The sequence below is a fragment of the Cynoglossus semilaevis genome, chromosome 17 (assembly GCF_000523025.1).
Source record: "Cynoglossus semilaevis isolate Cse_v1.0 chromosome 17, Cse_v1.0, whole genome shotgun sequence".
Classification (NCBI taxonomy): domain Eukaryota; kingdom Metazoa; phylum Chordata; class Actinopteri; order Pleuronectiformes; family Cynoglossidae; genus Cynoglossus; species Cynoglossus semilaevis.
In genome coordinates, this window is record NC_024323.1 from 6,990,345 (window position 1) to 7,013,675 (window position 23,331).

Genomic DNA, 23,331 nt, shown 5'->3' on the forward strand with positions numbered 1-23,331 from the left:
TTATCCCAGAAGTGGGGAAATTGCATTGATTTTACGTTTTTTGTTTTCTTTGTAAAATGTTTTTCATGAAGACAGTGATGTGATCGGACTTGACGTAATGCAGAGTTGATCATTAAAGTCAACGTTATATAGGCTGTAAATTGTGACCGGGTGAAATTATGGTTATATGCAATAAGAAAAAACCACGGTGGAGGAAAATTAATGAATGAGTGATGTGTACAGCTAAACCCACGTCATTCTCTCTACGTCATCCATTATATCGTGCGGAAGGATATTTTCCCTGCAAAGTACAGTTCCGGGATGTGGATCTACTTCTCAGGATTGGATTGGATACACGCTAAGTGGGCGTAAGGATACAGTGGAACTGCACTTCACTAGCAGGTGCATAACGCAGGGAAAAACAAAAATGGCAACAATGTCACTGTAGCATGTGGCGTTGAATAGTTTTGAAACACCAAAGACGCGTCTGACACAAACTACCACCTTGTGATTCCACCAAAGTAATGTCAAGGTAAGTTATGCCAGCGGTCCGTTTTACGTTGTTGTGCGTCGCTACAGAGCTAAAAGCTAAAGGGGTAGCACCTCAGGCTAACAGCTGTCCATTTAAAGTGACTTATCACTGAGGTTTTATCTGTTCATTTTATGTTGGATCACATGTGTCTATTCAGAGATATGGAAATAAAGGTCCGTTTTCTCTTGTCGTGTCTGTGGAGTCGTACGTCAGCGTGGGCTTGACGTAGCGTTAAATCAGCTGATGTTGAACAGTGTTTCTATGGTGTCACAGAGACATGCGTACAGGCTTTCATCCACAAGTGAGCAGGTTCAGCTCCAAGGCAACAGATGACATTTTTGACTTTTGACGTACACGGAAATTAATTGAATTGAATGAATGAATCGCCCAGTATGTGTGACATATTAACTATACATGAGAATTGCAGTCACTTCTAAATTATATCCCTTGCTTATAAACTAACTATTGTTAGAATCGGTTCTTAGGAACTTGTGTTATCATTTTGAATTAGTTGGAGAAAATGTGACCAAGCAGAGGAATAGTTACGTTGAATCGAGACTGGTTAGAAAGAAAAGTATAAATCAGGCATTCAAATACCTACGATTCCATTCCTGTGAATTTAATTAATTAATTAAATAAAATGAATGATTGGCCAAACAAGAGCTCAGTGTGGTATGTATTAGCAGGGCAGCCATTTTGAGGTAGTAGTTGTAGTTGGCTATTTAAAAAGTGGTAATGATGATCATGTTTGTGACAACAACATTAGAGACCAGTAATGCATGAAGGTACTTAATCTCCTTGCAAAACTAGTTTCCAGTATTATTGTAATTACAAGTATATAGGTGCAGTCAAATGTTGAGAACCCTATTCTTGTAAGTGAGGACTGTTTGTTAATGGTGGAAACAATAATACAGAAGTATTACCAATAATAGTGTTGTGTGATCCTCCTTGTTCCTCACATTGTGGTTGAAAATGATTACTGCATCTATCACCACTTCTCTCTTTTCTATTTGTTTGCAATGACCAGTCGCTTGGCTTCAACTGATTGTCATTCTGTAGCTAAGGGAGCAACTTGATTGAAGCTCTTCCATCTTTGGAACATGATAGTAGTCAGAGGATGAAGAGAGCTTTATAAATGTATCAGCCTCAGGCAAGTTTTTTTTTTTTAACATTCTACTATTTATGTGCTTACATTTCTGTCTGCAGTTGAGCAGTACACAGTGGTTAGCCTTGGGTTACATGCGTTGTTAATTTAGTTCATAGGTGAGCTTATCTTTAAGTTAATAACTTGGCCACAGACTGGTTGACTAGTACTACAAAATTGTGACTAGAGTTCAGCACGATATTTCTCTTTACTGTGTTGAAGCAGGGTGTTGACTGCTGTGTGCAAACACAAGCGAAACACCACACCCATTCTCGCTAGGATAAAAAAGACATTTTTATTTTTTGTTTGTATTTGTAAAGAATTGTAGATTGAACATGTTTGTATTGTAAGATTATTATGTGTAAGAGATTTTGTCAGTTGTAGTGTGTAGTTATTAGTCATTTGAGTCTTGAATTGAATCTGAGTGTGTAGTTATTAGTCATTTGAGTCTTTAATTGAATCTGAATGAATGAATCAGGTTTTTTTAAACAAACAAACATCATAACAATATTTACATATTACAATATTGTAGTTTTTTGTTTGTTTGAACAATATTTACATATTACAATATTGTAATTTTTTTTTTTTTTAAAGGAGTAGGAAGAAGCAATAGCTTAAACTGCTTGAATCTAAAAAAATAAATCGAATTTGCTTTTGATAAATCCTAACCAAATTTCAAAGAAGGAACTGTTGAACACGTAAACCCCTGAAAAGGTTTAGTCAGTTCTTGCCGGTAATTAGTTATGATGACTGCAGTGGTGTCACAGCAGCATTAATGCAGCTCTAGATTGTGACAAATCGGCAGGTTGACACAAGGCCAGTCTGAGAAGAGAAGACGGTTTGTCATGTGGGTTTTCCTGGCAGAATTTTAAACTGTTTACACAGAAAGTCACTCCAAAGTGCTGTTCCAATTCCCATGCATGCTTCACACAGGGCTGGCCTGAAAGGACTTGACCAACCTCCAAACATCAAATTGATTTTTCATCTCTCTTAAGACCTAAATCCCTCTTCAGATGAGAAAAAAAAATGTGCTGCTGGAATGAATCATCTTGGCTGAGTGGTTGTTATGCCTGTGAACCTCTTTTGCAGGATTTGGCTGATTATTCAGCCATGTACTACTGTGTGTACTATGTTTGTGTGTTCATTATGAGCTTGCTTTCTGTAAGAATTGTTCTTTTACGACATGAGCCATTTAACAAAACGCCTGAAGACGTGCCTTAGCCCTGAATTCATTAGCATCTCTTCACAGTCGAATGGCACAGCGAGTAGATGAGGAGTTCCCAGCATTTAAGTGACTCTTAATTTGTAGACAATGTTTTCAGTTTGTATAAAAACCCTACTAAGCTAACTCTCTGTTCATCTGCCTTTCTTAACCATAAAAAGAGTAGCATTTTCATTCATCTTTTTTCTTTTTAATGTACAGTTTGAAGACAGTTTATTGTGTATTTAAATAAATGTCGGTGACAGCGAGTACTCTGTATCTGTTGTAACCAGAATCACAGTTTAATAATGAAATGTGAAACCTCTTGAGGATTGGAGGTTTTCCATTGATAAACGCATGCACGGCACACAGAGATATCAGTTGTATGATGTTATGAACCACACCATCGCCAGTGATTTTGTCTGTTATCGCTGGCTCCAGCTTAACATTTTTCCAAGTTTAAGGACATTTAGAGCATTGTATGAGTCTAATTCAGTCCAAGTCATCTCTGCACTGTTGGTCTGTGCTGGAAACAAATTCATGTGATAGGGCGTTAAATGCCTCTGTCACGTAAATTATAGGGTCAGTTCTTGGTCATTTACAGAAATGTTATGCCCCACCTTCACTTCAACTTCCATAGGTCCGTTGTATGTGTGTGTATGTTATGTCAGCCCTTGTATAATAGATGTTGTTTCTTAAGATAACAGTCCACAAGGAAGAAGTTGTTTACCAAAATAAAAATGTGGAAAGTGTTTGTCATGAATCAGTAATCAGAAGGCGCCTCATAGTTCCTCTTCTGCTGGTATTGTTGTCAATTTGCTCAAGGATAATCACCATGGAAAAGTAGGATACAAAATTGCACACACAGCCAAGTGAGGAAAATGCCTCTGGTGAGTCATATGGTCCTGAAGTGATTAGAAGGAATGTTTTTATTCTCGTACACAGTCATTCTCTCTGTTCTCGTCGTTTATATACTGTATGTCTGTACTACTTCCTTATGAGAGAAGTGAGAATCACTGGGTCTCCATATGTACAGTAGAGCTGACAGGTCGAGCACTTTTTTTAGTAGCTTTCCTAAAAATCACAAGAAAGGAATTTAATCTCCAATCTTTCCATTTCCTGTGATTGTCTTTGCTGCAGGGCGTGTACGATCTTCTGTTCTTCTGAGGTGTCTGCGGTCTCTACGTCTACGAGTATTTAACCTACAACCAACAACATGTCAGGTATAGGAATCCGTCTAACATGAAGTATTCAAACTGGTTTGATTTTTCACAGATATTATTCATATGGAAAAAATATTTTTAGTTTTTTTTTAATCTATAGCCTTTTTCACAACTTCGGTGAAGCCGTTTTTACACATAATACATTTAACAATTGTCTGTCAGTTCGTCAGCTGTAAACCGACCAACGTACTGACTTAATTAATGTGATCAACGTGTCCATTTTGACAGCTCTAATTTAAGTGTCTAAATATAACAGGGACCTACACTCCTGCTCCTGGAGGGCCGTTCTCTGCCCTCACTCCAAGCATGTGGCCTCAGGACATTTTAGCCAAGTACCATCAGGTGAGCACTTACTGTCATAATGAGTTATTCAAAGTTCTCTCATTTTTTACATGCTGTTTTTGTAAAAATAGCCCTAAACTCATTACATTTTTAACACTATAAATTTGATATAATTTTACTACTGTATACCAGAAGGATTGAGAACAGGTTTTTAAAAAAAATAATATAATTCCCCTAAGGACCGCATTATTTTGCTGCCTGGTGTTGTGGCTGTGGTGGATAAAACACAGTATTTGACAGTCAGATGTGGAGAAATGAAATGCATTTTGTCTGATTGTCTCTACAGAAAGGTTTGTCAGAACATTGTGAGCTGCAGTATGATGAGTTTGGCTTCAGAATGGACACTGAAGGTAATTACTGTGTAATTTTCTGCTTTATCCAAGCCGCTGCTGATGAGAGGTGGGAAAATTAAAACATTTATACTACACAGATGGTGAGGGCTCCAGGTCCTGGCTAAAGACTGAAGGCTCACCTCAGCGTGAAGATCCCCAGCAGCGACTGCGATGGCAAGCACACCTGGAGTTCACACACAATCACACAGTGGGTGACCTGACCTGGGATCTGATAGATCCTGTCCTTCCACGCTCGGATCGTCTACGGACTTTGGTGTTGGGGGGCGTCCCTCATACCATGAGGCCTCAGGTGCGTGAATTTACACCGTGGTGAGACTGACAGGATTATTAGAATACTGAAATTGTTTATTTTGTTAGATTTGGATGAGGCTGTCTGGAGCACTGCAGAAGAAGAGGACGTCTGAGATTTCCTACAGAGAAATTATTAAGAACAGCTCCAATGAGGACTGTACTACAGCAAAACAGGTGAAATTCTGGTGATGCAACTGACCTATAAGACACGGTTTTGACTTGATGATGTGGATTCCCTGTAATACATGAAAAAAAAAATCACAGTTTCCTGGTTTTCTTTTACCCCTCAGATAGAGAAGGACCTCCTGCGGACCATGCCCACCAATGCATGCTTCAATACCATGACCAGTGTCGGAGTACCAAGGCTGAGACGGGTACTGAGAGGACTGGCCTGGCTCTACCCAGACATTGGGTACTGCCAGGGTACAGGGATGGTGAGTTGTATTTGTTGTACTTCTCCATGTTTTTATTTAATTCGCTAGTTGTCTCACTTTTGTTCTTTTTCCCAATCCTCCAGGTGGTTTCATGTCTGCTGCTTTTTCTGGAAGAGGAGGACGTACTGTGGATGATGTGTGCCCTGATTGAGGATCTCCTTCCTCCCGCCTACTTCTCCTCCACCCTGCTGGGCGTCCAAACTGACCAGAGGGTCTTGCGCCAACTCATAGTTCAGTACCTGCCTGCCCTCGACCGCCTTCTGCAGGACCACGACATAGGTCAGCATGGAAAATAAGCTGTCTTTTAGGTGCAGGGGTTTAGAGCAGGGGTCTCAAACTCAAATGTGCTCGGGACCACGGCTTCTAGATATATAGAAAAAAAATCATTATAAATGTCATTCTGGAATCTGTCGTGTCGGCTACCTTTGAGCGTTCATTATAAATAATATTTTCATTATTGGATGGAAGTCGTGGGCTGAAAGTGGCCCCCAAGCCGGTACTTTGAGACCCTTTCTTTAAGGGATAAAGATTAAGCAAAAGGTAAAAAAATGGAATTTTTTTTTTAAATCTTCTGCCTTTAGAGCTGTCACTGATCACACTCCACTGGTTCCTGACATCATTTGCCAGTGTGGTGGACATCAGGCTGCTCCTCAGGATCTGGGACCTTCTCTTCTACCAGGGCTCACTGGTGCTTTTTCAGATCACACTGGGCATGCTGAAGATCAAGGTGTTTGAAGCTAATTTACATTCCAGTTGACCCACCATGGTTACGTAATTGAGTGTTGATCTTAATATGAATATATTGCCAAACTTCAGGAAGAGGAGCTGGTTTCATCGGAGAACTCCGCTTCAATTTTCAACACCTTGTCAGACTTACCCAGTCAGCTGAGAGATGGCAACGCCGTGCTTGGAGAAGCCATGCGGCTCGCAAATTCCCTGTCTCAGGAAAGTCTGGAGGCCTTCCGACACAAGCACCAAGCCTACATACTGAATGAACAGGCCCAGCTGAACAATGGGAACAACGTGGCCCTGAACACTAACCTCAACAAGGTCAGTGTTTGTCCTTTTGTATCATAAACAACAAAGGAGGACCATACTTGAATTGTGAATTACCATATTGTCTAAATTTAGAGCTGCACCCAAGGTTATACTGCCCCAGTGTGGTAAAACGTTGAAACAGCAATGTTATTCAGTTTGTTGAGTGTGGCTGGTTGTTCTGTTTCTTCATTTCTGTGCTGTTCATTGGGTGTGCATGTGAAAAGTCAGGCCATATTTATCTTAATAAAAGAGCACTTGTATGCAATGTTTGAATTGTGTGTACATACTTAGACTGTTTGTGTGTGCTGTTGTATTAGAGCAGGGGTCTCAAACTCAAGTGTATATATATATATATATATTTATTTGTGTGTGTGTGTGTGTGCACGCCCTTCCATATTTATATTTCCTACTCCATACACAAAGACCTGATCTCTACACTGAAGGAACATAAGCCGGGGCTGTATGTCTTTGAAATAGAGATGTTCATTTTGTGTTGTCTTAAGGAAATAACAACTGGTGTATTTTGTTTGTTCTTTGAAAGCAGGTTGTGAGAAGACAGTCCCTGCGCAGGAAGTCCACACTGAGTTCTCTGCTGTTTGGAGAGGATGAAGCCGAAGCCCTAAAATCTAAAAACATCAAGCAGACGGAGCTGGTGGCTGCTCTGCGAGAGGCCATCACACACACCGCAGAGCATTTCCACTGTTTTGACCCACGTCATTCCAGTACTGTGAGTTCATATAACAGTCTACAGCTTTGAAACCTGTTCCTTTTCTTTTCGTAAAAATATATCCTTCATTTGATGAAATGACTTTGACTTGACTTTCCAGGATCTGACTCCAGACTACTCCATGGAGAGCCACCAACGTGATCACGAAAACTTCCTCGTTGTGTCACGCACCCGTCGAAGACGAGCGAAGGCTTTGTTGGACTTTGAGAGACACGATGACGATGAACTGGGTTTCAGAAAGAATGACATCATCACTGTAGGCAGTGACTCGTACATGGATGCAGTCATGGGTGTTCTGTTTTTGAATATTTATCTAATGCATTTTAATATCTTGCCATCAGATCATCTCACAGAGGGACGAACACTGCTGGGTTGGAGAACTCAATGGTCTCAGAGGTGTGTGTACTTTTCTCAAAGTTTCAGAACTCATTTTCTTTTACATATTCTTATTATCTTGTATATTCTTTCTTTTTTGTAACAGGCTGGTTTCCTGCAAAGTTTGTGGAGGTTCTTGATGAAAGAAGCAAAGAAGTAAGTAGCACTTTTGTTAAGATGAGAAATAAGGTTTGGCCTCATCTTTGACCTGTGCTCTCATCCGTCTGCAGTACTCATTGGCAGGTGATGACTCCGTCACAGAGGCAGTCACAGACCTGGTCAGAGGAACACTGTGCCCGGCCTTAAAAGCCATTTTTCTGCATGGTCTGAAGAAGCCTTCAATACTCGGCGGGCCCTGTCATCCTTGGCTTTTCATAGAAGAGGTAGGAGACCTTTTGGTTTTTATATCTACATGCTGTTGTGGTCAAAACTGTTGTGATTTAACATTTGTTTTTTTTTCTGGGTTTTTTTCTGCAGGCAGCCAGCAGAGAAGTGGAAAGAGACTTCAACTCTGTTTACTCAAGACTGGTGCTCTGTAAAACCTACAGGTACAACAAATATAAACTGTATTCAGCTTAACTAAAACCTGATCTTTCAATAAATGAGATATATATTTTAATTTAATACAAAACCTTTGTTGATTTAACCAGATTAGATGAAGATGGGAAAGTACTGACACCAGAGGAGCTGCTGTACAGAGTGAGTTAGCAAATAGTGTCACATGGAACCTCCAAGAAAAACTAACAATATCAAATAACATTCTGTAAACAAAAGGGATAAGCCTTTCTAAGTGTTGGTTGATGCATTAGCCCCACCTGTCTGCTTTTCCAGGCAGTGCAGTCAGTCAACATGAGCCATGACTCAGCACACGCTCAGATGGACGTCAAGTTCAGGTCCCTCATCTGTGTCGGTCTTAAGTGAGTCACATGACAATATACCTGATATGTGTCAGACCCACATATGATGAGTGCGCATATTCAACATGAGTGTGGTTTATTAACGACTGTGCTTTCCTCCAGTGAGCAGGTGTTACATTTGTGGTTGGAGGTGTTGTGTTCCAGCATGACTGCCGTAGAAAAGTGGTATCACCCGTGGTCGTTTCTCCGCAGTCCTGGATGGGTGCAGATAAAGTGTGAGCTTAGGTAAAGACGCACTTTCTCTCTCTCTTCTGGCTTCTACTACTTCACATGTTCACTAAGGTTGGAGCTCTGTTTGGATGTCCCATCTTTGAGCTTACAAACTTAGCTCTGATTGGCTCTCTTCCTTACCTGTTACTCCTGTTCTGTGACTATGTCCCCGACAGCTTAAGTTTTGTTTTAATGTATTTACTCATTCATTTGTTTACTTTTTTTTAATCGTGTTTGTCGTTGACTTAGTCTTTCACATCAAAATTAACACTGATGAACAGAAAACTTTTAAATATGCCACAGAAGATCTCATTATTAAAAAAAACCCATGATCTGAGGGATGAAATAAATGACCAGGTTCTTGTTGTTGTTGTTTTCTAACAGGGTCCTGTCAAAGTTTGCCTTCAGTCTCTCCCAGGATTGTGAGCTACCCAACAAGAAGGAGGTGAGCAGAGCTGTTTTCACCAGGGTGAACACGAGACATTTCACCAAATCAATTATATTTGTGCTGTTTCAGAAAATGGCTATACTGAGAGAACAAGTAATGGAAGTGCTGGTTCAGCATCACCTGTTTAGCTGGGATCTCTAGGTAACCTGATGGTAGAAGAGTCAGAGAGCGCTCTAGTGTAGTGAGTAGTTGTACTAGAGACCCTCCTGTACTGTCTGTAGATTTAATTACTTTTACTATTTGTTTTTTATTTAAGACATCAGGGATTTGGTGAAATCAATATCAGCATCATAATGTTTGCTGTGATGTACAGATTTTTTTTTATTTTCTGGGTGATGACTTGTTGGATCAGTGGTTTCCAACAAATAGGGGTTGCAGCAGAGGATATACATTTTAATTTCATTTCAGTTTTATATTTCTTGAATACAAAGAATAAACTGCAAAATATGATTTTTAAAATTTTAATTAATTAATTTTAACTTGAAATGTATGCAATTAATTACACTTGGTTATTGGATAAGATCAATTACCAAATTACAGATTTGACCTTTTTGCATTCTTTTTTTAGAGTGAAACAAACTGCAAGGGGAGTATTTATGTTACCGTGTTTTTTCCTCATTTAACTGGAGTAAAACGTCTGTGTTTTAAGGAGAAGGAGCAGAAACCGTTAAAGGAAGGTGTTCAGGACATGTTGGTGAAACACCACCTCTTCAGCTGGGACATCGATGGATAGTCTACACAGCTGAGCTGTCCCTACGTCTGTGTAATATTTTCTGTCTCTTTACCCGTTTCTGAAAGACTGTCGGTCCTAAATGTGACGTGAGTACTCCTCACACACGTTACATCTACACACATAGATGACAGCCTTAGAATGAAGACTGAAAGTACTTATTTAAAATGTTTTTCTTTAGTTTATCGTATTGCATTCTAAGTTTTATTTAGACAAAGTCAAAATTGTTTTTATTTATGTTTCAGACTTTATAATACGTTTATTATTAGTTAAGTACAAATCTGTCTGTACCTAAACAGATTTGAAGTTAAAAAAACAACAAAAAAACAGGTGAGTGTGTTTCCCAGAGGAGTGCCATGTACAGTTTATTCTTTTATCGGTCAAGTGTGTGTGTGTGTATACCAAGCGCATAAACAGCTGATCATAAAGGTTATTCTGTGTAATATTACACATTTGCAATGATGGAGACCACCTTAAGAGACATTCCTAAATGTAGGGCCATAGACTAGTGCCATTGTTTGTTTTTTTTTAGAATGCTACTTACCTCAGTGTCACCATAAACCAGAACACTTCCTAATGTTGCACACACAGAAGCCTTTCTTTCGTGGTGCAAGTCTGAGGGTGTGTGTATATGTGTGTACTACCATCAACGTGTGGTAGTGTGCAGTATTGGACCTGTATGATACATTGTAAATGAAGGAAATACTTTGTGTTACAAAATCTACAGTAAAATAAATGTTACATACGTGTATGTGTGTATAAGCAGACAAGTCCGTATGTAAATTTGTGACCTTGTTGCAAAATAACAACTCATTTAACAGGTGGTTTTTATAATGGTTTAGAAACAGACGAAGTGTTTTTTTGGTACACTCTGCAGGGCTAGCATGTAATAAATAAAACAATATTTGATTCTTTCTGCATAGATAAAACAGCCAGCTTAACAGAAAGTGAGAAGAGCTTTAACACCAATAGTGCATTTCAATTAAACCCTGCTAACCAAATAGTAGTAATTGCATGTTTCGGTAACAAATAACACATACTTACAGGTTGCACTGTTAAAGTTCCTTAAGATCTGTTTATTGTCGGTCAGGTTCTATAGCAGCCAAAGTTGTCACAACATGTAATGCAACCAGCAGGGGGTAGTGCACAAATACTGTGTGAACAGATATGAGAGTGACAGGTTTTCTGTGTGGTTTCTGTTTGTACTACCATGTTTACATTGCAGACTGAAACTACAGGTGCAGATGGATTCTAGAAGTCAAACTCTTGCCAATATGGAAGTGATCAAATGAAATCTTACAGCTCACCCTTTCCATACATCTAAACCTCTCAATAACTATGTGCCCTCTGCTACATTCATTTGTGATTTGCATACACTTTGTACAGTGGCTTGCTTTAATCGGAGCACAACAGCTATTTCTCATATGCGGTATAAATAGTTCAAATGTTTTACATTTCAAATATACAGGGAATGCATGGAGGATTTTTTTTATATATATATCTAGCTGCTCTTGTTTCCTTGGTATGGGTTTAGCTAACCTCCTCATTAAAAACACTTGAGTCCAAGGAATGAATTGTTGATTTCCCAGACACTTTAAAATATGAATAGAATTAAAGAATCATCATCCTGAGTGAGGCTGACCTCAAAAACCACACTGATTACCTCTATCCAAACATTTTTAAAAAAGTAATAGCAAAAGCAGCTGACATTAAAATGCATAAAATGTGTTTACCTTTCTCTTGGGGGTGGGGGGGGAGTTACCCTTTGAGTTCCCTTTTTAAAAAATTAAAACATTAAGACCAGGTGTAAAAAGGCATTAGGACATAATTTAAATGGGGACAAGTGTCTCACTGTGAACGTCACGATCCTTCATGGTTGGTGGGATGAAGACATTTGGAGTGGTCACGAGGGAGGAGTTCTGCGTGGGATCAGGGGAGAGTTCAGCAGCTGCCGGCTCCTGCGGAGGAGGGGGTCGCTGTGGTGTTGGTGCCACTGTTCTGACCTTTGCCCTTGTGCCTCTGGCCTCCTCTTCTCCTTCCACCTCCTCCAGACTTTGGCTACAAAAGAGATAACGGTGATTAACGAGAACAGACTCTGGATATTTGAAAAGTCAGGACTGTACTGGTGATGTTGAGCCAATAAGACGGACTCCACTTAGATGTTGACTTGGCTAATAATAATTTTAAAAATCTCATAGTTTGGAGCAAATTTTCAGTTTCTTTTCCTGCTCTGCTTCATTTTTAATCACCCTGTTTTACCTTGTTTTCTTTGTTGCCCTCCTTTATCTGAGGGTCCTCCTCTCCCTCCTTAGGAGGTGGATACGCAAGCAAATGAGAGGAACGGTAAAAAATGAGAGGGGGTAAAAAAAAAATACAATGTGGCGTGACATCATTAGGATTTGTGAAAAAATTAGGCAAAATTAAATATGGAGGATGAAGTAAAAGGTAAAGAAGAGGAGAACATAGTATTGTTTAGTCCAGTTACAGAGTAAATAAAGAAAATGCAGGCACAGCAACAGATATTTTACTAAAAAGAAAATCCCAAAGATATATGACCTACCTGCTGTGTCGTGCCTGGCCCTGCTGACAGGGCTATCGTAGCTGCGTCATCACCAGCTCCAGTGGATCCGTCTTCTTTGCGTAGTGGCACCTTTTTCGTGGATTGCATTTTGATTTGTGGTGGTTTGGAATTTGTCGGCAGATTATTGGTGGATTGCAACAGCTGGAAAGTAGTTAAATGAGTTAATAAGCTAAAAAATTAAGTAAAAAAAAAAACATCGATATCACTTATTGGTTAAAAGCTAAAAAATTAAGTAAAAAAAAAAAACCCATCGATATCACTTATTGGTTACATTTCTTATCAATTCTCACATATTTAAGGAACAAAATACAGCACAAATAGGTTTGTTTGCTTTTACTCTTTTAATATAAACTACGCATTAACATTTGGACCACTGAGAGCAGGGTTTTTACATAATTGATTTGTCAAGCAGGAGTTCCTACCTTAGTGATAGTTCCCACAGCCTTAGTGCGTCCCTCTCGAAAGACCAACCTCTGGTCACAGTGCAGATACTCTGGGGTCTTAATAAAGCGGAAGTGGACTGTAGCTTTGTCCCCGGTCCTTAAGCAGTCCCTGTTCATGGACAAGATGGTGGCCGTCTGCCTGATGCTGCCGCAGTGAACTGTGCAGTGACCAAAGAGAGTTGGGTGAGTGCACGTTTTCTTCTGATATAATTTCCTTTTTTTTTTTACTTATTTTCTGTTGAGACGGTTTCTCACCCATGGCCTGATATCTTGGGGATATCGTCGTTGGATGATGCAGCACCAAGATCTCGGCCTCAAACTCCCAGGTGGCCTGTGGATTCAACTTGGGCGACACCATCACCATGCCTTTCCTTATTGACGAACGCTTGATCTGTGCAAGAGGCAGTAATAGAATTTCTGAGACTGCAAACATGAACATTATGATGAACCTTTTTTTTTTCTTAAGCATTGAACAGCCTCCTGTTGATAACCCTTCTTCACCTTTTTGAGAGCAAACGATGCGGTCTGACCTCCTCTGACCTCCTTCACAGGCATCCTCTTACGATGGATCGATTTCACAGCAATTTGGATGAAGCTGCCCAGAGGATCTGGGCCCAGCAGCATAGTATCATTCAGGCGTATGAGTCCACGCAAAGTAGTCCCTGACACCACCGTGCCAACACCCTGAGGTACAAACAGGACACAAGCAGTGGTTTTTAGATAATTTAGCGAAGGATTTTTAGGTGTGTGATAAATCTGTCAGCGTACCGGTACAGAGTAGGTGTCATCGATCTGAAACTCGGCCGGCTGATCGTCCCTGTATGACGTCCTGGAGGACAGCAGGTTGAGGAACATCTTAAGCAGATCCATATTCTCTCCAGTCACATTGGATATCTGGAAGATTGGACACATCCTGGACACACATTCCGACAAAGACATTAGAAAGAGAGAAAGAGAGAGAAAAGTTTGAACATTTAGCCGGGAGAAATTTATTACCTCTCAGAACTGAAATTTGAAGCAGTAACTATGACGTCATCCTTGTTTTGCACCAGAACGGGAATTTTCCTACAACCAGGAGATTTCAGTAGCCTCTGAAGAAGCTTTAATGTCTCTGTTCAGGGGAGAGAAATATCACATACAGTTTTATTTTTCCTTAAGTATGCAGATGATGTTTTTTTTCACATGAAGTAGAGCCATAACTTCTGTTGTCTGAGCCTGACCTTGAAGAATATTGGCTGGACACATGTCTATCTTGGTTACCACCACAAACACTGGCACATTGAGAGCTAACGCCAACCCAAGATGCTCTTTGGTCATCCCGACAATACCTGCGTTACTGCCAACCTGGAGAAAAGAGGAAAATGATTCAAAATATTTCCCTCAAAACCTTAACAAAAAAAAAAGATCTTTTGCTAACACGGCTTCAATGAATCACTGCCAAATAAATAAGTCTGAGATTTTGTTCTGACCATAAGCATGCAGAAGTCAGGCAAGTGTCCCGTCATCCCAAACACAGTGGTCTTCAGGTATTTCTCGTGGCCAGCCAGGTCTATGAAGGTTATGACCTTGGATGACTTCTCACAGATTTTGGTCCAGTCCAGACTTCCCCCGTGGCTGTCTGGTTTGTTTACCACCTAGACACAAAGACGCTTTCAACAGTCACATTACATCTATCATGGTGTTACCAGTATATATATAAATAAGACGGGAAACACAAGGTCAAGTACTGTATGTCAGGGACAGAAATATATAGAATAAAGCAGGGGTTCTTAACCTTTTTGACCTTGAAGCCCAATTTATGTGGTACAAAGAGGCCCACAGCACATTCTATATCCTCATCCTCTCTATATTGAAGCTTGTTAAAAAACTAATGTGAAGAAGGTATGTGGCTTAAACAGAGCCCTCACCTGCCCCTCCTGGTCAAAGCCCAGAATATCGTTGCCCACACTGCTGGTCCTGCCGCTTTCCATCTCGTGCTTGTGTCTAAAAAGCTTTTGTCGGGCAAATCCCCTGCCATTGTCCAGCTCTCCATGTGTTAATACGCCCAGTAGTGTGCTTTTACCGGCGTCCACGTTACCTACAACTGCAACTCTGAGGGACACAGGAAAACCAATTACTATGGTCAGTAAATATTAATAGTGTAAAAAAGGGCATTCTAATCTGTCCATGAAAAAAAACATGGTCTCTTATTTACAATTTAAACAGATTTTTTTACAATATAAACTGACAGCTTACATAGAGTTCATAGAGAAAATATTTTTCTCATCAGATAACTCACCTGACCTCCAAGAAGTCCAGCTCACCCACACGTCTTCTAATCAGATAGTCACGCACCAATCCTGCAGTCTCATTGCGCTCCCGAAGTAATATGAGGTCTGCGTCCAGTTGCTCGCACATGGAGCGCACCGTGGCCACCGAGGCCTCCATGTCTTTGTCGTCCAGACCCCAGTCACTGCCATCTGTACCAAAGTTGAAATGAAGTTAACTTCACTAAAGGTTAGTAAAACACACAGGAAAATAGAAATAGAAGTAACTATAATGGCCAAGTTCATTCACATGTGGACACTTTGTATCTTACCTGAACCCATTCCAACCACATAGATGGTTTCCCCACATCCCTCCTCCATCCTGTCCCGTAGCTGCCGCACCAATGAGTCGTACTGGTCTCCATTTGGACTAACAAGAGCCTGCTGTTGGTTACCAAAAGAGACAAGGACAGAAAAACATTATAATTAGGAAAAAACAAAAGGCAAGGATGGATGAGCCATTGAATTATTTGTACAAGTCCTTGGACTGAACACGAACACAGCAGTGTCTCTTCCCACGAAAACTGCTGCAGGTCACATGGAACTAGCGCATGTTTTTAAAGGACAAATAGATCAAAGGGCTTTGAAAAAAATGAACTTATTTTGTTCATTTTTTTCCCTCAGACACAAAACAGACAATTTAATTTTCTGAGATGGTTCTGCTTATTTAAACATGACAGCATTTTCCCATAATGAATGAGATCATAATTATCTTTCATTACATGTATTTATTTATTCATTCATTTAATAGTATCATAGTCTCTGTGATGGTGTTGAAGAGAACAAGAAAGATACGTTTTTCTGTGTTTCTTTCAAATTCAACTCAACAAGGACAAAGTTGCATTGCGTTTTAAAAATAAATATTTTTGTTACAATCCATTATAGTTAAAAAGGTATTAATTGCTTCTGTGTTAGGAGACATGTTGCCACATATTGTTCTTATATCAGTAAAACTAATTGAATGCAATACCTCATGATAACACTATCAAGTGGAGTAGAGGTTAAAAGGTTAAAAAGGATCTGAAACTTTGCATACATCCTTGAGGAACATCTTTTTTTAAAATAGTCTATTCGTTTTGAGCAAGTCTAATTATAGATTTATAGGTTTATTGGCTAAGATAGAAACTCAGACATGTCTGTGACAGGAGCCAAAGGTGAACAAGGACCTGCCTTTTACTGATGCAACCTGAAGCAAGACGTTCATGCTTCATGTAACAGCAGTGCAATGTGTCATTTTACCGACACAAAACAATATGGGTTTAACAAATTCCAGCGACCCAGTACTATTGATTGTAGAGCAGGAAACATGATCCATAGAGTTGCACTATATTTCATCAGTTTACATACGCAATAAACATGGTAGTTACAGTGGAACAGAATTGTTTTGAATAAAAACAGCTGACGTAGCACCATCCGCAGCGTTTTACTGTAAAGTGACGGCAGAATGTGTAGGCGTTAGGGTAGGCTAACGTTTAGCAACGCAATGTTTCACACTAAAATATCAAATTCCTTACATCACAAAATCACTGTCGTTTCAAATATGTCACTAAAGTGCTGCAAACTCTTGTTGCTAGTAACACACCGACATGCAAATATTTGGTGGCATTATATGTTTCATTCATTTGAATGCGAGGAAACTAACTAGCATTAGCATCGGAGCTGCATTCAATTTGAGGCCTAGTTTTACCTTGTTAGTGAAGTCAAGCCTGCAGTCCTCGGGCTCGCCATTCAGCATATCCGCCTCCTCTAAGCCCTCGTCCCCGTTGTCGTCGCCGCATCCTCCCCGCTCCGGCGCGAATATACTTGCGGGTACTAACGTATCAGTCAGCGGTATGGAGCCTGGCTCATGCTCCGCTATTATGGAAGCCATTTTATTTACGTCCCTCAAGCTGACAGAATTCAGTTTAAAGCTCCTTTTCAATTGTAATGCTGACGGACTGTTTTCCAAACAAACACACACTGACCCGCACGCTGCACTGTCCGAAGCTCCACAGGCTGACGTTAATTGCACAGTCAAAACTACGCTCCAGACAGCACAACGTCAATCAGTTAACACTACAATAACAAACTGTTTGTCAAGGTGTAGCCGTGTTGGGTCCGAGCCATTTAAAAATAAACTGAAACGGCCTCATTAATAATAACGAGGAGGTGTGTGTTGCTTCACACCCTTTACCGTGTTTTCACCAGTAGTGTTCGAGTGACTGTTGTTAAAAAAAGGCAGTGGGCCAATGTAAACGAAGGGGTGGTTCATATGATTACAGTTTCCTCACGACCATGACAACAGAACGTCATCACAGTGCAGCTACAGTTGATGAAACTGCAGGGAACCAGAAGCAATGCAGTAATTTAGTCAATCCAAAGACTGACCTCTGACATCTAGATAGGGATTCCCTGTTTATGTTCACTGATTTGAAGCAAAACACACATCAGATTTTTATATGGTATAATGCAACCCGTTGTTTACATTTGTAAATGTTTAACATTTACATTCTTTCCAAATAATGTAATGGCTCTGATTTTAAGTTGAATTACATTATTATTACGGAAAAGTAGTAAGGTTTACAAACCGACAGAGGGCAGTATTGCTTTAGATCACAGGTTTGCAGGGTGGGGGCTTGCCCTCTTGATAGTTATCCCAGTGGTTCTCAAATTCTTTTGGTCATACCCCACTTTGAAGTATTGGTGATTTTCCAGTGCCACCTGTCCAAAAATATTGACAAATTAAACTTCAAATTTATTGAACTAACACCAAGTAACATCATATTTTATAATGAATCAATAACATAACACAACCTTGAAAATGTCCTACTGTTGTGTCCTACCTATCACATCTCTGCTCCCACCAGTGGGGCCTGCACAGCACTTTGAGAAGCACTGCATTAACCCCATTTCCTGATATTATTGTCCCGAAAGATAGTTTTAAGTCTTCCTCAATTGGACAAATTTATATTTTAACATTTATTTTTAAATGTCCATCCTGTTTAAAGGGAAATGGCAGCAGATAATCTTAGTGAGGTATTTACAATAACTGTACAGTGGTTTCCAAAGTAGGGGGGGCCTTCCTTACCAGGCACTGGGCTATTGCAGATGGGCAATATTTTCCTTATTTGTGCCATGTTGGAGACATTCAGCAAAAGCTAGACTTTAGACTTTGATTTATTTTGCTGTAATTTTATTATAATTGTTATCTCGTCCTAGTGGAGTGAATTCCACCCCTCCTAAAACTATTTGGACACGTCTGTTTAGACCAGACGTCAGCTGACATTACTATTAGGAGTCCGGGAACTCGGCAATAACACAAACAATGGTCACTGTATTAAAACACAGAGGACATTGTTTCTTCACTACCAAGACAGAACATCTCTGAGACAGAGCATTTTACTCTGTCCTGTAAAAAAGAGGACATTGTTTCTTCACTACCAAGATAGAACATCTCTGAGACAGAGCATTTTAAATCAGGGCAAGGAAATATAGTTTGTATTAAGATTTTTGCAGCAAGGAGACAAATGAGTGCTTTTATCTTCTCTGCTACAACAACAAACTCTAAATATATGTTTGCAGCTTCTAGAGGATTCACTTAGTTTAATCTCCAGTGGGATGTAGAGTATCCGAGCATGCGACTTATGTCTTCGTGAGCCGCGGCAGCTGTGGCAGCTGTAGAAGTCCAGCCTGTGTGCTGGCTGGGACTCAGAAATTTCTGTTCTTTTAATTGTTGGCACAGTTTAAGTATGTTTCCCCGTCTTTTGTGGGTTTTATTTCTAGCCTAATGTCTATATAGTATATGGCTTTATACGTGGTGCCATACAATCACTGTACGTTAAAAGTGGTCAGAGCTTAAATCTTCTGGCTATTCCAAATATTTAGTGATCTCCCTGGTAACAAACACAGTTCTATTTTTGTCTGCCACTCTGGCCTTGCCTCCCTCTCAGAGCCATACCCTGCAAACCTACAAGTTCAAATCTGGAATTTCCATGTCACCATTTTTCACTACTTCACTTTAAGGTCTGCACTCACTTTGTAACCTCTAATTTGTTTTTTAAGGTCTATATATTCACTTCTAACCCATTTGTCCTAGTTTACTAAAGACGTGATTCTATTGGCTGTTTTAGATGTCACTCAAATAAAAGGTTACGCCCACGTTGCATATATCTAAGGCCAAAGGAACAGAGGGCCCTGCCTGCATCACTCTGGTTTCTCCTCTGCTGAACTCCCTGATTCCATCTGCAAAAATGATGAATGTAGGTATCATTTAAGGATCAAACTGTGTTTCTGCATGACTTCTGCTCATCGTGTTTAGATAAACTGTGGTCTTAGGTTATATTTTAAAAAGTGGAACTGACTGTCGTTGGCTTGACATTTGCCAGCTCACTCTGTGTCCTGCAAGCTGATGTAACAGAATCGGCTTCTCTGCTGCATTTGACTTTGCTCTAGACTCTGAGTTAGGTCTGGATTGAGGAGCTTTTTCCCGTCAGTGCCTTTTTTGGTCAAACTATTCAATAGACACCAGTCACATGTGCTGGTTTTCCCAGCAGCTATAAATGTTGAACTAAGTCAACTGTTTGTGTTATTATAGCTTTTTTGATATATCAGAAACGCCTGTTAATATTTGTTGATTCCCTTCTAATAAGGATGTGGGTTTTATCTCTCTCTATATATGTAGATTTAGAGAAAAAAATATATCATCTGGCAAAACTAGAGGAGTTTTATGTGGTTATAGGAAGGGAGTTCAAATTACATTTAAGGATGAGCTAAAACCCATGCTGAAGATAAACTAAATGCTACTGGACGGTCACCGTGTGCACTATCCTCGTAGACAGCACTAAAGAAGAAGTGTAGGGTGGCAGCCAGCTCCACCTTCAGCACAGCTCACAGCTCCAGTCCCAGCAGCATGTGTTGCACTCACTTTACAGTTGGACTCTAGTATGGAAAGAATGTCGTACCCATATCATAGTATCACTTCTGCTCCTTTTATTATACTTTCTGTGGTTTTCTCTAAACTTTGCTTCAGTTGCTAGGGTAAAAAAAAACCATACATACACCACACACTGTCTGTTTTACTGTGACTTGTTTTAACCAATGTAACCATTGAGATTCATCCATCATTTCAATGCTAACCTTGTTGTGACAGTCTTAGTTTCTGCAGTATCCCCCCATTGAAGATCCCCGTTAATTGGACTTCTTCTTAATATCTAAGTTGCCTTCTCGAAAAAATAAAGGTTAGGCATTTGAACATACAGGACCACCATTAACAACTGCACCATCAATCAGCTCCTTCGAATAACTGATGGAGCAACCGCAAGATGTTTTACACTTTCCACTTACCAAATCTGTCATTTTACCATTTGTGGCTTCACTGTTGTCCCTATCACAAAGTCCAAATGTTTTATTTTTGTGACTGTTATTTTCATATATGTGGACGTAAACTGACCACAGGAGGCAGCAGTGGATCCACAGCTTTATGACCCTGAGAGCTAAAATTAACCACTTTGTCTTGACTGGACTTATGTCTGAGATAACCTTCACAGAGAAAAATATTTGAAGTCTGTTGTTGTACCTTATTAACAGATGGGTGTGACCAGACCTTAGAGCTGTATCTTCTAAGATGGTCCTCCACGAATTGTCCACATTAATGTCCTTAGAAAGCCTGAAGACACAAAATAACACATTTGCAATTACTGAGAAATAGCTTTGTTGTCATTTTCAGTTAAATGAAATGAAAGATGTGGCCTGTGGATGTACCTAATCAATTAAACCTTGGGTGTTGCTTGAAAAAAGAAAAATAATAATAACTAACTATAATATTTGCAATAGGTAAGATATATTTTTTTCAGTATTTTCAGTAAATTCCTATTTCAAACTACAAACAGTATTTAAATGATGAAATGACTTCCACATCTGTACCAGACACTCCCTATAACATAACAAAGGACAAATTGTTCAACAGCGCTGAATCACCACCTAATGATATACTGCTCCTCCATATTGGCAGCATTATTCTGTGTTGTAGCGAGATGTTTCTGCTGTGCTCAGCCAGCTTTTCCAACTGTGAATTTGCCATTTTGTATTTAACCAACTGAAATATCTCCCTGAGTCGGTGTAGTGGAAAAAAGGCCGTTGCAGCTGTCAGACAGGAAAGAGCTGCTGGAAACCATGAGCAACACAATCAGTAGGAGGATAATTGAAAACACATGTTTTATATTTTCTAGGGACGTGGACAGGATTGCAGAGTCGTTTGGGGCTATTGCTGCAGTTGTCGTTTACTGTACAATTAATACACAGTAATACTAACCTTTACTGCTTTTTTATTTTTATTCAGGGTATGGTTGTAAAAAACATGTCCTTCAAGGTTGGACAGACCCTGACCATTGTGGGAGTAGCCAAACCTGATGCCTCCAAGTAAGCCAAAGACTATGTAAATATTTAAAACGTGTAAATATAATCCATTGTATTTAAGAGTTCTGAAACATAAAACAGCTAGATAGCTGATATTGTTAATTTACACCAGTCATTCATTTAAGTCTTGGTTAAGCTAATTGTGCTAACCAGAAAAACTCTAGTTTCTTCTTCTTTTATTTACTGCCACCTGCTGGTTTTGTCCGTTAAATGTATATACACGCAGAAGCCATCACACTAATTTCCAATACTGAAAACTATTACTTTCTAATTTAATTCAAGCCAGATGAGTCATGTTCTTTTTCATTATTTACCTCACAGTTTTTCTATAAATATTGGCCCCTCTGAGAATGAGTTCACTTTTCATATGAACCCTCGCTTTAACGCCCATGGAGACGAGAATGCTGTGGTTTGCAACTCTTATGAAGGAGGAAATTGGTGCGAGGAGGTCCGTCAAGGGGGCTTTCCATTTCAACTTGGAGAGGAGTTCAAGGTTCGTTCCCAACAGGGTCATATTTTAAAATAAAGCTTCATCATTTAACCTTCATGTTCTCCGTGTTTTCTCTTGTTCAGATTATCATTGAGTTCAGCCCTGAGGAGTTCCTGGTGACTTTATCAGATGGCTCTCAAATCCACTTCCCTAACCGCCTAGGTGCAGAGAAGTACTCGTGCATGAGCTATGATGGGGATGCTCGTATTACAAGTATCCAGATCAAGTAATTTTTGGAAGGGTGTACTGTTTTGTTTAATTTTATTTCATTTTTTTTTACTTATTCTGTCACATTTTATCCACAAATTCATCCTGGCTTGCATCATATTGTATCATGTTAAAATTTGACTTCTTAACAAGATGAAAAAAACGAAAATTAATGCTGCATTTGTTTGAATTAGATGGAATATTTAAAATATAACTGCCAGGTTAAAATGTTTAATGTTGAAAGAAAACATGTGGAATGACGCTCACAAATGACATCCTTTAATGTGATGTGGGTCTAAAGCCCCTGTCGTTAGACTGTTTATGTTGCAGTGTTTAGTTAAAAAGTAGTCGGTGACCAGTTGCTCTCTAAAGTTGCCTCAACATGCTGCATGTTCTACTTGTTTTCCCTGCCACACATTCCACCTCTGTGACCTTTAGGAAGTTTGTCTGTAACGATGTGGATTAAAGTTCACCCTTTCATGATGGCAGCTTGACTCTGTGTATTTCAGACCAATGTAGGGCGACCACCTCCAAACCGACAAGCTGCGGGAAAAGTAGAAGGTTTGAGTGGGACAATGAGGGACAGCTGCAATCACTTTTTTTTACACTTGTAACATGCACGTATCTCGCCTTTTACTCACACAAAACAACAAAACAAAAACTCTATAGTACCCAAGGCATAACCTAAACATGAAAAGTACACACATTTTGCAATGTATTTATCTATGTATTATCTTAATTCTTCCACATTTGACATAAATTGTCAGTAAATGGTCAGTTGACCAATATAAATGTGCTTATTGCACTGCATGGTAAACACTGCAAAAAAATACTGCAAACTTCTGGTGTTTTCTGTTGTGTATTTGTTTTGTGAGACTCACGTGCACAGGTGTCGTTTCCAATCAGATTAATTACCATGTCCGACAGAGAAGCCGTTTAGACACCAATTCCAGAATGCTGGTTCAGA

At 39.7% G+C, this 23,331-nt stretch overlaps 3 protein-coding genes across 5 annotated transcripts; 2 read left to right on the plus strand and 1 right to left on the minus strand.

Moving 5' to 3' along the window:
• The first annotated feature begins 234 nt into the window (after positions 1-234).
• sgsm3 (small G protein signaling modulator 3) lies at positions 235-11,087 on the plus strand. Its single transcript, XM_008329677.3, has 21 exons — positions 235-511; positions 3,997-4,079; positions 4,336-4,421; positions 4,708-4,771; positions 4,852-5,063; positions 5,132-5,239; positions 5,356-5,499; positions 5,583-5,778; positions 6,081-6,226; positions 6,316-6,549; positions 7,082-7,264; positions 7,365-7,520; positions 7,606-7,660; positions 7,746-7,795; positions 7,870-8,022; positions 8,117-8,187; positions 8,290-8,338; positions 8,471-8,556; positions 8,659-8,781; positions 9,151-9,211; positions 9,864-11,087. Exons 2-21 carry the CDS (start codon positions 4,073-4,075, stop codon positions 9,945-9,947), a joined length of 2,268 nt encoding a protein of 755 aa, XP_008327899.1. The 5' UTR covers positions 235-511; positions 3,997-4,072; the 3' UTR covers positions 9,948-11,087.
• Positions 11,000-23,312, minus strand: gtpbp1 (GTP binding protein 1). Of its 3 annotated transcripts, XM_025064524.1 has the most exons (17): positions 23,246-23,312; positions 22,838-22,907; positions 20,829-20,918; positions 17,842-17,974; positions 15,547-15,658; positions 15,247-15,427; positions 14,876-15,059; positions 14,438-14,602; positions 14,189-14,312; positions 13,965-14,079; positions 13,737-13,881; positions 13,470-13,652; positions 13,224-13,359; positions 12,948-13,126; positions 12,505-12,666; positions 12,204-12,251; positions 11,000-12,002 (listed from the first exon to the last, which is right to left on the minus strand). In XM_025064524.1, exons 5-17 carry the CDS (start codon positions 15,593-15,595, stop codon positions 11,886-11,888), a joined length of 1,788 nt encoding a protein of 595 aa, XP_024920292.1. In that variant the 5' UTR covers positions 15,596-15,658; positions 17,842-17,974; positions 20,829-20,918; positions 22,838-22,907; positions 23,246-23,312; the 3' UTR covers positions 11,000-11,885. The 3 variants fall into 3 exon arrangements, with proteins under 3 accessions (XP_024920292.1, XP_008327895.1, XP_008327896.1); XM_008329673.3 differs by lacking the exons at positions 17,842-17,974; positions 20,829-20,918; positions 22,838-22,907; positions 23,246-23,312 and adding an exon at positions 16,962-17,558; XM_008329674.3 differs by lacking the exons at positions 12,204-12,251; positions 17,842-17,974; positions 20,829-20,918; positions 22,838-22,907; positions 23,246-23,312 and adding an exon at positions 16,962-17,553.
• lgals2a (lectin, galactoside-binding, soluble, 2a) lies at positions 19,391-22,849 on the plus strand. Its single transcript, XM_008329676.3, has 4 exons — positions 19,391-19,512; positions 21,591-21,670; positions 21,989-22,160; positions 22,241-22,849. Exons 1-4 carry the CDS (start codon positions 19,504-19,506, stop codon positions 22,385-22,387), a joined length of 408 nt encoding a protein of 135 aa, XP_008327898.1. The 5' UTR covers positions 19,391-19,503; the 3' UTR covers positions 22,388-22,849.
• Positions 23,313-23,331: the final 19 nt, after the last annotated feature.

Coding starts and splice junctions, on each gene's coding strand:
- sgsm3 (XM_008329677.3), top strand. Junction 5,500..5,582: donor ACTGCCAGGGTACAGGGATG/GTGAGTTGTATT, acceptor CCAATCCTCCAG/GTGGTTTCATGTCTGCTGCT. Junction 8,339..8,470: donor CAGAGGAGCTGCTGTACAGA/GTGAGTTAGCAA, acceptor CTGCTTTTCCAG/GCAGTGCAGTCAGTCAACAT.
- gtpbp1 (XM_008329673.3), bottom strand. CDS start 17,144: ATGGCTTCCATAATAGCGGAGCATGAGCCAGGCTCCATACCGCTGACT. Junction 13,127..13,223: donor CCCAAGATATCAGGCCATGG/GTGAGAAACCGT, acceptor GTCACTGCACAG/TTCACTGCGGCAGCATCAGG. Junction 12,667..12,947: donor CTGTGGGAACTATCACTAAG/GTAGGAACTCCT, acceptor ACTACTTTCCAG/CTGTTGCAATCCACCAATAA.
- lgals2a (XM_008329676.3), top strand. Junction 21,671..21,988: donor GCCAAACCTGATGCCTCCAA/GTAAGCCAAAGA, acceptor TTTACCTCACAG/TTTTTCTATAAATATTGGCC. Junction 22,161..22,240: donor AACTTGGAGAGGAGTTCAAG/GTTCGTTCCCAA, acceptor TCTCTTGTTCAG/ATTATCATTGAGTTCAGCCC.